Here is an 11,980-nt window from a genome sequence, read left to right on the forward strand (position 1 = left end):
TCTCAATCAGCCATCAGTCTGCATTATAGACTGGTTTCCTCTTGTCTAGTGCGGGGCAAACTGAAACAGATTGAGACAGCTCGTGCACGCTGCATGGCTAATGGCCTCCCGTGAAAGCAGGAGCAGGAGTAAGAGCAGGGGCACGTCCCGGCTCGGAGTGATGGGGAGCTCGATACGGGGAGTCTCCTCGGTATCAGTCACCGGTCAACAACACCCTCCCCTCCTATCGACTACATGTTACCCAGAAATAGAATCTAATCAGAGAGTTTGGCCGGGGCTCTACGTCTGCTAATGGTTTAACATTAAGTCGCTGGATTACAGCCCAAAGCGCAGCCAATTCCATTCCGAATCCTCTGATCTGTAAATTGCATTGTGCACCGGTTTTTAGTTGAAATTATGCTTTTGTTGTTGTTTCCTTCTTCTCAGTATTCGGTGAACAATTTGGAGGTGCTGAAGGTCAGACGCGGGCGTCGCCTATGTCAAATAGGTCAGAAGAGGTTTAAAAATGTCTGATTTTTATATTTGCGATTAACCATTACTGCCGAAGTTCCTTCAGTAAACCATATGTCACACAATAAATTGTGCAACAAAAGGTCACTGAGTTCTGCCATATTCGGTGCATGTGGAATAACATTGTGAATGGGAATTGTGATAATCTACTTATGGGGGCCCCAGGGACAATTCAGAGATTTATCGAATTATTTATTTATTTGAATCCCTAGCTGACATTTTAAACATCTGGATTTCTTCCCCAGCATGGGGCACAGATTTCAAGATTAAGCATTTTTTTGCATCGTTTTCTTTTATAGTCTTATTTTTACCATGTTGTGCATTGTATGTAATGCACTGTTAAAAAGCTTAAATAAACAGTTATTATAATGTACTAATATTATTGTTGATATTATTATTATTATTACTATTATTATCATTATTATTATTATAATACATCCAAATATAATTCTACGTTAGTAATTATGCCATTTAAAGATGGAGGTTTTGTACAGTAACTTCTTAATTACCAAACATTAATATCTGAAAACCAAGGACCCTGGTGGCCACCTGGAATGATCATCACGATGCTGCATAATTATTATTGCGCCAGAATGTAAGCAAATTAACAGAACGAACGAGGTGCCATTCCAATCATTATTTACAGGGCTGCATAATTGAGGATGTGGTGATGAGTGCATGCACCTTTCCTTCCTCCATCCGTGCGGAGCAGCCTGCAGCCCCTCCTCTGATGCGTCGTGGCTGCATCAGTACTTGGGAACACTTGAGCGCGGCACCTTCCTCTTCCACAGCATTCCCACCGTCGGACGCAGCGCGGAGCTGACGTGGAGGACCCTCGCCAGTGAAATGACATGTGCGCTACACCTCATATGAACGCGGAGCAGCAGGCAGGATGGAGCCGAGCCTAGGTCCCAGCCTCTTCGCGAAGTGGATCTCCATCGCGGGTCTCCTTGCGTCCACGTCCGTGTGCGCAACGGGAGCGGAGGCGCGCTGCGTCGCGCCGTGCCAACCGCAGTTCGTGGGGGAAGTGTCGGCCGCGGACCCGCTCGATTACGACGAGACCCCGAGCGACGAGTTTGTTGTTGGATCTGACGAGCTGCGAACGGATCCCGAATCCCGTGGGCAGAGCGCGGAGCAGATCCGCGCGGACGCTGCGGGAGTTTTGTTATTATCATCATTACGCGCCGGCGGAGAAAGTTCATTTGAATCCGCGAGTGGAAAGCGATGCGTTTGTCCCGGAGAGGACGCGTCGTGGGATGGTCAGGAGAAACTTCCTCGCCTTCTCGCCACGCAGGCGGGGGAGGGGGGCGACGGGGCGAGCACGGGGAGCCGGCGGCGCAGACGGCGGCGCGGCGCTCCGGCGGCGGCGCAGAGCGGCGGAGACGCGTGGACCGAGTTCCAGTGGAGCACCGAGGACCCGTCTCTCCCGGAACACGGCGAGTTCCAGCTGGTTGGGTCCACCTTCCCGCTCACCGGGGACTCTGCCCACAACCAGGCCATGGTGCACTGGTCTGGACAGAACAGCAGCGTAAGTAGCCGCCGGTCTGGACGCGGTTGCCTTGGCCGTCGCGGCGTTTACGCACCGGTCTTGTGCCACGGAGGACGCGGGGTGATCGGAGAGCGGCGTTTGGCGTGTGACGCAGTGGGGGTGGCGGTTTTTTTCTGAGCTGTGTGTACTAATTTGAAGTCCAAAGCTGGATTGTTTTGAATGTATATAAGAACCCCAATCCCTTTCTTTACTCTGACCCTGCTCTGACCCTTTCCTCACTGCCATTACACGCCGCACTACACCCTCTTGTACGCACACATACTAACACACACGCACCGGTTTTTCCCCCAATTGGTTTTCACAAACCAAACAACGAACTAAATAATAAAGAATCACAAACACAGAAAACAACACTTGCCAGTGTGACACCATTCTTGACCTCAGAGGGAAACAATAGCTCACCGGTAGAAACACCTCGGAGAAAGTTAACTCAGTTATCAGTCACACATTTTAAAACAATGCGAATGATTTGAGTTTAGTTATGTGACGACTATTTACTTAGTCATTTGTTTGGTTATTTCTTTGTTCTTTTAGATGTGATCTCCAGGTGGCGCAAATGGCACAAAATGTCCATCTCTTAGAAACTACTACTCTATGTGTGTGTGTGCGCGCGTGCGCGTCTGTGCACGTGTGTGTGAGTGCGTGTGTGTGTGGGTGTGCGTGTGAAGTGCGCGCGCGCGCACGCGGCGTTTGTCTTTGCATCTCCTCCTTCCTCCTCCCTCTTCACGGCCTCCAGCGCCGAGACGTCAAACAAAGCCTCGGCTCGGAGACGACGCGGATCGAAATATCCCTCGCCACATGTCAGCCGCCTTCAAACTAATTGGTGTTTATTCACGTTTTCCCGTTGTTGCGCGCGGCGGCGTGCCCGCGGCGAGCGACTCTCGCGAAAAGGTGTCCTATTCTTATTTTGAAAGTGAAGCTCCTCGGCAATGGGAGAAACTTATCTCGTTGTTCCTCACCTTCCGCACGAAAACGCCTGAAAACAACGGGCGAAGGACACATACAAATCAACCTCCCGTGCCCCCGCCCGCGCTCTGTCTTTGGCACAACCTGACATCCTGTTAACCTCCCCTCCAGCTGAATTATAGTAACTCGCACCCGCAGGGTAATTGCTTTGTTTCCCAAACCTTTGGAGGAAACGCGCTCCTCTTGCTCGCGTTGGGCGTCGCCGCCCGTGAAGCCTTCGGAACGATGTCAAAGTCAAACTCCGATAGTTTGACCTTGATAGTGCCTCCCTCGCAGCCGGATATGTTGAAGCCAATATCAGGGTGGAAAACCTGGTCAGAGGCTGGTCAGAGGCTAGCCCTGTCGCCAGCGAGGGCGATATTTTAATTATCTTAAAAAATAATAAATATATATAAATGCATTATATCTGGGATGGAGACGTAATCGCTTCGCTCAGGAGGCTGGGTGGGTGGCTGGGTAGGTGGGTGGCTGGGGCAGTTGGGCGGGGTCCTAAAAGAAAAGAAAAGGAACGCACGCTCTGCTAGACGTCTAATCTCGCCTCTCTCTCCGCCGATTAGAGCCACTCAGAGCCCAGGGGTTGGGGAGGACTCCTCCAACCGAGTTCCGACGGGGTTGGCCCCGTCGCCGACATTTGTCCAAAGGGGCGGCGGCCCGTCCCGAGCAGCGCTTTTCTCCGACTCCGATTGTCGCGCATTTAGAGCTGTCGTCGCTCTGGCGCCGTCGCGTACCGGAGCGCAGCGCATTCACCGCCCCACCCTCCCGCGGCCCCGCCCCACCCGCGCTCGACGCGATGCGACAAGCGCCGCTCCATAATTCATGAGGGGGTCGACCTGTCACCCGCGACAGCACCGGCAGCGGCAACTTCAAACGCTCTCGCCGAGGCTCAACAGCTGCTCGGCGAGGAAGCGTTGCCTTTTGCGGATCAGGTGATGGGAATTGATGTGGCAGACAAACGCAGGTGGAGATTGCACCTATAGCAGGTGCTATTTTTCCACCCCGTGCTCTCATAAAGGAGGTGTTTTTCTTTTGTTCTCTGCCGAGGCCCCGATCGCAGTGTCAATAAACAAGCCAATAGGAATGGACGGTGCTCGCTGGTGCTCTGGCTTTTGTCAGGGGGATTAGCCATACTGTTTCATGTGGGATGGATTTTTTTTGTTGCTGGCGGGTGAAGGTTCATGGCTCATGGCTTTGAAGGCCCGAGATGTACCGCAATGCAATTATTTCTATTTTATATTTTCTGAATGTATTCCTTTGAGTTCACACTGGGATTGTTACAGGTTTTGTATCACCAATTTTTTGAGGCACACAGTAGGAATATATTTGCTATGTGTATTTTATACTTTATCCTCCTAAAGCATATATTTTATTCTTGTTGACATCATTCAAACTAGTGTCGGAGATTCTACTTAAGCATAAAAAACCCCATCCTTGAACAGCAGAGAAAATTGTATAAAATAAACATATAACTCCCAAGTTTCTTGCAGTGAAGAATAATAGTAGTAATAATAATAATAATAATGACTGTAATAATAATAATAGTAATAGTAATAATAATAATAATAATAATAATAATGACTGTAATAATAATAATAATAATAAAAAATATTTGTCCTATGTTTCCTGCTGACAGCACAGGAAAAAATGTCTTCAATTTAATAAATAAATAATTAATTAGTCAATTGACTGATTAATTAAGTAATTTAACTCCCATATTTATTATTTCTATTATTATCTTAAAATGAAAAAAAAGAATAACAAATGAATATAAAGTATATATTCATTTGTTATTATATATATATATATATATATATATATATATATATATATATATATATATAATGTTATGTTTCTATGTTTCCGAATAGCTATTCAAATACAATTTTCAAAATTTAATTTTAACCTGAAACCCAAAACAATATTGCGGTGAGCGCTCCTTCCACTTTCCTTATTCGTCCATACATGAAGTTGTGGCATATTTTGATATTCTGGTCAGTAACTTCAGATACAATTGCCTTTTTATGAAATCATCAATCTGTTTAATTGCGCCGGCTAAACGTGATGACAGCTTTATTGATGAGGCGGCTGAAATCCAACAGCTGATAAGCTCGGATCCAATGGAGGGGTTGGGAATAGATGGTAATATGCACTCTGTCTTTCCTTTAATTTGTCTCTTTCAGATGCTCCTCATCCTCTCGCTAATAGAGTCACCCCCCTCCCCAAATCCCCCCCATACGTCTTGTCAAAGGCCTCCTCACACACACCTTGATTCCATGCTGGTAATCGCTCCACTCCTAAGCCCCTCTCTTAATCCCTATTAAACAGCCCATTTCTTCCCTCAGAGCCACATTTATTTCAGTGCGTTTCTTCATGCATTTTCTTCTTCATCTCAGCGGCTTGGGCGTCGGGGAACCAAGGGCTCGGGAAATCAATTTGTTCGACGTTCTGACGTGTCAAATAACCCTCTATAGAACACCCCGGCGCGTGTTTTACACGCTAACCCACCGTCGTTTCAACCGCTTTCCCCTTCATCTGCATCGGGGCTGCAAATTGACATAGGGAGTTATTCTGTTTCTGTGCGGACGACACGTGCGGTCACGGAGGGACGGGGCCCTTCGCCCGCCGACGGTAGAAACGGCATCAGCGAGATTGACGTGGCTGGGGAAAAAAAAAGGAAAACATCTTTGTGATGGTACTAGCGCAGTGAATCCATCAAATCACCTGGGCTGCACCTTTAACCTTTTTTTTTTTTTTTTTTTTTTTTTTGGCACCGCCGAGGATGCAAATGGCGGCCGACATTAAAACTGGATCCCTCCCAAGGAAATGCATAAAGATAATGGCCCAACGAGAGAGGAGGAGGAAGTGTTCTTTATTTCCGCTGTTCAAAATGAGCCGCACGCATTATTTATCTTCAGGGGGAGAGAGAGAGCGAGAGAGAGAGAGAGAGAGAGAGAGAGAGAGAGAGAGGGAGGGAGAGGGAGAGAGAGAAAGTTTTTCGGCAAAACTTCCGGGAAGCCCTCCTCCCGACCCAAAAATAACCCTATAGCTAATCAAAGCAGAACCCCGAAATACGAACCGAACGAGCGGGGGAAAACCAATACACGCGCGTCGCGCCCGGAAGATCACACAACGCTGTTTGGTGAAATAAATTGCACAGAATAAGACTGGGATGCGACGCCCGCGTTTGGGGATGCGGGGATGATGAAATACGGACTGTGATCGGGGGGGGGGTTGTCGGTGACGCCGTTTTCGGTTTGCGGAGACGTCTCAGAGGTTGAAGCCAAACAGCATCCCATCATTCCGTACAGTAGGTCTATATTTGGCAGTGCTGGATTGTGTGCGCTGCCGCAGAAGGTGAGAACGCATTAAAATGATGATTAAAAGTAGAGGTGCAGCCGCCCTGTGGTTTGTCAAATTACCCATATAATTACTGTCTCAATTATGATGTTTTGCATTCCGCTTCTGATTTAATACTCCCATGGATTCCTTGGCAACCAATCAAGATTTACCGACCTGCAAGGTCAAGGCGTCTGAAAATGACTGCTATCATCGTCTACTGAGTAAAATAAAATAAGATAAAATAACATAATAAGATTTGATAATAGGAGATAGGATAAGATACGATTTCACAGGATAAGATGATATAAGATAAGATAAAATAATATAAGATGATAAGATAAAATTAGATAAGATAAGATTTGATAAGGTAAGATAAGATAAAACAAGATACAATTTGATAAGATGAGATGAGATAATATATTATAAGATAAGATATTAAGATTTGATAATATGAGATAAGATACAATAAGATATTATGATCTAAGATAAGACAAGTTGATATAAGATTTAATAAGATGATCTAAGATAAGATAAAATAACATAAGAGGATGAGATAAAATAAGATAAGATAATAAGATAAAATAAGATAAGGTAACTCTTTATGAATGACTTGGGAGAAACTCAGGCGTTACAGCAACAGAAAAACAGGAAGAAGTACGAAAATGAAAAACAACATAATACACGGGCACTAACAACTAACAACTGCACCAACTGGGGGTGTTGGGAGTGGTATCACATGTGTCTGTAAGGCAGTAATGTACCACGTTACTGCCTTACAGACAAACACCGACCTGCGTATGTGTAGCAGCGCTCGGCGAGGTCAGACACAGTTTGCTTTGCTTCTCTTTATTCACCGACCAAACTGGAAAATGAACGCTGGGGTCGTCAAGCCAAACAGCCACGTCCGTCAGAGTCCCCAAAACACCCACAACATAACCAGAAACCATTACACACATTTTGACCGCACGGAACAACGATGCAAAGCAGTTGCCTACGAAGGTAAAGTCCCTCTCTAGTCAATTCAGTGATTTGTTTCTAAACACTTGATACATGTTAGAAAGTCATTGCTGAAAACTTGAAAAGACTGAACGGTGCAGCCCCGAATTGTGGAGTTAGACCGTTAAACTGTTTCTCACCATTTTTGTGGTCCGGATTTTTTGGGCGGGGCTAAATCGGGACGTGTGATGTAACGGGTTGCTACCATGCATGCCCCCACACTATATAAACACCGGGTTGAAACCGCACGGGGTTCGGTTACGCTAGCATTAGCTGCATGCTAGCAGGCCGTGGAACCCCGACCTGGCCTGCGGAGGAGCCAGCATGGGGCCCCGCAGCCAGACAGCTGCACTTTGAGGTGAGAAACTAGACACCCAGGACAGGGTTCAGCAGAACATTTAAACATGGAAGTTACTCCAATGTAAGCGGTTAACATGATTGGGCTCAGCGTCTTCAGCGGACAAGCCCCTAGCGTCTCATAGCAGAGGGAACTGCCTTTTTTTTTTTAAACCAATTTTGAAAATCCTTTTTTTTCAAATTCATATTTCGCTGGGTGGTTGATAACATATTGTTCTGTGGTGTGTCAAACGCTCAACATATATTTACTTTTTCTTTACAGGGACTATAAATAAAGCTAAAAAACATAACTCTCCAAGTCTGAACACAATGCATGCTGGGAAACAGGGAGGCACAATGCTAACTTTGTGGTAATTACATGACAATGCATCTCAGGCGATGTTGCAGAGAAACGCAAACGTAAGGTAAGGAATTATGTAATAAAAAGTACTTTCTACACAGAGTATTTAGGGCATTTAAGGCATTACTTTAAAAAAAAAAGTAACAAGTAATGTGTAATTCATTACTTTTTTTTTTTTGACAAACCATGTATACATATCATGGTTTAATATACGTGTTAAACTTCCCAGAAAACACATTTTCTCACCTCAGGCACAAAAGCCTTAAGTAACACTTATATATATAAGGTTCTTGCAACAAGCGTTAGTTCATAGTTAATAAGGTCCTTATGGGATTCTTATCAGAAGGATTATTGTGTTAATAAAACCATGTGTTACTAATAGTACTTATTAACAGTTATCTATGCACTTATTAACAGTTAACTATGCTTTTATTTGTTAATTAGACTATAATAGTGGGAATTGCAGCATTTATTAGCAGTTATCTATGCAGCTAACTAAGCTTTTTGCAGCTACCGGATCTAAAGTGGGAACAGTACTTTATTAAGGTTAATACATCCTTTATTATGCTCTTGTTAACAGTTAAATATGCTTTTCGCATCTGGAATTTACACTTGTAGGACTACATGCGGGTAAGGTTGTTATGTGAATAAAAAAAATTACATACAAATACAATATTTTAGCAGTATAGCACAAAGACACTTTAAGGCAGCTCTTTTGAATTTTTGTTTTGTTTTTGTTTGTTTCCATCACTTTTTTCTCAGGTTCTATAAAACATAGCCTCAAACAGCCTTTGAATAAAAAAGTACAATTATAAGTACAATTATATATACAGTATCTTTCAACATTGAGGTAAATTGTATATTGTACACTAATCACATCAACACAAGGTGGTTGGGATATGTGAGCTGTGAGCTGACCATTGCGACCCAAATGCTGATGTGTGTATTTCATTTATTTCATTTATATCGCATCTTCAATTATAAATATTCTCGGAAAGTAATTGAAAATGACTATGAAACAAAATATTTATGAGCATCATGACGATGGAAGGTGGAGAAGGCACAGCAGAGGAGAGGAAAAGACGGAATCAGCGTTGACACATGAGAGAGAAGAGGAAAACCAGGGATAGATAGAACGGCAGAAGAGGGACAGAGGAGGCTGGGAGATAGACGAGAGAGAGAGAGAGAGAGAGACAGACAGACAGCATACTTAAGTGCATAATAAAGTATGTAATAATAAATGTATGATGCTGATAAATATGTTCACTGTGTAATTGTAGTTTTCAATTGTTTTCCAAGAATAGTTATCATTGAAAATGTTGTATAAATAAAATTAAATAAGTGTCACAATGTTCAGCTCACACGAGAAACTAAAAAAATAAGAATACAAACAAAATAAACACGCAAAGAATTTCGGCATAAGTGGAACTTGAACTTGAACTTGAAAGGGATGGAAACTGAAAAAATATATCAACATTTCAGAAGAGCCGTCTTAAAGTGTTTTTTTTTTTTGCTTTCACCCCCAAAATATTGTATTTATATGTCATTTTTTTATTCACATTTTTTTTATTACTTGTGACAGGGTGGAAAATGTCTCCAAAAATGACGACACAAAGAATAAAGTCAGGGTAAAATTCAATAGCTAATAATTAGCAGTAATTAACATGTTATTTATGAATATCTAAATCTATATCATCAACATCTAAATAATTTAAAAAACTGTTTTCTCTATCTATTATCACTGGCGGGGGTGGACAGGTTATGCTTGACAGAACCTATCAAACATGATAAAACATCAAATTATTAATAATTAATAACATACCATAATTTAACACGTTTCGGATTGAGGTCCTCTGAACCCTCGACTGACGGCGCTTCCTCTTTATGACGTCACTGAACTTTCGTCTTGGAGGGAAAATAAGGAGGGAGGCAAATAAATGACCATATTTTAATCAAAAAATAATGCGTTTATATTTGATCAACGTGTGCTGTGTGGATGAGGAAGCAGATCCACGCCGTCAAACGACAAAACTGTGACGGTAATATTTCATTCTGTAATATTTGACACGCCCGTTACATGACCTCTCTCATGCAGTATGTTAATAATTAAATTCATCGTTTTTTTCAGCTTGGCAAACACGTCGGCAGATTATTGTGTTGTATACACTCCATGGAATGACTCAGTGTTCTGTAGGCATGAGTCCTATAGAGCAGAGTATGGAGTTGATGGAAAGGAAATAACCTTAAATACACGTAAACTTAACGCATGCGTCCTGATTGAGGGTTCGATGCCTCCTGAGGCAGAGAATCTCAGTTCTTAACTTACAGGGGAAGCGGTTATCAACATTAGATTCAGCTGATTGTCATTGCACAGAGTGCAGGTACTGAGGCAACGAAATGCATTTCTCTATTTTGCCATCCTCGTAACTGACGTATGCAGGATCAGTGCGCTGCCACGGGGCGACGCCCGGGGAGCAGTTAGGGGGTTAAGCGTCTTGCTCGAGGGCACATCGGCACGCTACCAGGAGGAGCGAACGGGCAGTCTTCCGATTCGCCAGACGACCCGCTCTTCCTCCTGAGCCACTGCCCACACGTCCGGGGGCAATCGACCAAGCCGTCTCCAAATTTACGGCTTTCTTTCGTCCGTATTGAGCGAGGGGGGCGCGGGCACGGTCGCCGAACAACTTCGCTCGTTTACGACACTCTTCAAAAACGAGGCGTCGGCGATAATTTAGGAGGCGTCGGCGCTGGGCGTGACGCAAAGATGCATTGTCTACGCATTTACAGAGCATGCCGATTTGGCGCGGAGTAAAGCCTCTGTCCCGCCGCCAATAAATGGAAATACAAGCTTATTCGCAACACGCTCCGTCCGTCCATCTCAGTTGCGCCGGAACGAACAATAAGCTGAGGAACAAGAATGGGCACCGTTTTTTCCTTTTTTTTTGGTTCTTTTTCGTATTTTCGTACTCCCGAAAGTGAAGAAAAGGAGAGATGTGTTTTTTTGCCATTTAAAAAGGTGTGTGAGCAGCCTGACCTGTTATTCTGTTTGATCCGCTCCGTAGGTGATCCTCATGCTGACGAAATACTTTGACTTCAGCACGGGCAGAGTGACGGAGAGCTCTCTGTGGAGGTGAGAGCAGGACGCTGCTGATAATTCAAATTCCCCGACGCACCTTCTCAGCCTTTTATAGGAGGCGGCAGGTGGTGAAAATGAATCCCTCTGAACTGAAATGAGCCGTTCTGGAATTAAATCATAAAAAAACAACTGATGATGTCACATTGAACAAATTTTTTTTTTTCAAAATGTTATTTATATGCAGTACACTTTGGAGAGTTCACTATAGGGCTCGGGGGGTTTGACAGTTGCTATGGGTTGCTATGGGTTGCTATGGACTCCGGTCGCCATTTGTGGAGGATCACCTCCATTCAATGCGCAGACAATTAAATCAATTTGTAATTATAGAACCCAGAATCGCGATTCCTTGAACTTGCTGACATTTACGGAATGTAGAAAATTTGGAGAAAGGAAGGGAGAGAAAGAAGGCTGGAGGCTTCACACGGGAGGGCTGCGAGAGCTCCCGTGGCAGTTTTTCACCGAAAAAGACTTTTAACTAAAACAAACGCCGACCGACATTCACAGTCGACACGGTTGATCCCACATGGCGGCTCGCTCCAGCTTCACATCCTCTATCGAAGGAAGTCGACGTTTCATACTTTTAACAGAGAACAGGGCGGCGTAATTGAGAGCCAATGGAACGCTGAGAATGGGAAAATCGGTACAAACAGGGGATATTTTTTGTTATTCTTAATTAAAAATAATTTGAAAAAATTAGGACCGCCAATCATCTAGAAAATGACTTTCAGATTATTTTTCTCTCGCAATTTTCTGTTTGCCAGCGATGCTTAATGGCACCCGTCGGCGTTCT

At 44.1% G+C, this 11,980-nt stretch overlaps 1 protein-coding gene across 1 annotated transcript in view; it reads left to right on the plus strand.

The window, feature by feature from the left end:
* Positions 1 to 1,402: 1,402 nt before the first annotated feature.
* LOC307242112 (VPS10 domain-containing receptor SorCS1-like) overlaps positions 1,403 to 11,980 on the plus strand; it is a gene marked incomplete at both ends in the record, with an annotated part of 37,794 nt that continues 27,216 nt past the window's right edge. Inside the window, 2 exons of the mRNA XM_080016446.1 lie at positions 1,403 to 2,038; positions 11,117 to 11,184. Coding sequence (XP_079872572.1) covers positions 1,403 to 2,038; positions 11,117 to 11,184 — 704 coding nt within the window. The remainder of the gene's footprint in view (positions 2,039 to 11,116; positions 11,185 to 11,980) is intronic.

Source organism: Zeus faber (assembly GCF_960531495.2).
Source record: "Zeus faber genome assembly, chromosome: 16".
NCBI lineage: Eukaryota > Metazoa > Chordata > Actinopteri > Zeiformes > Zeidae > Zeus > Zeus faber.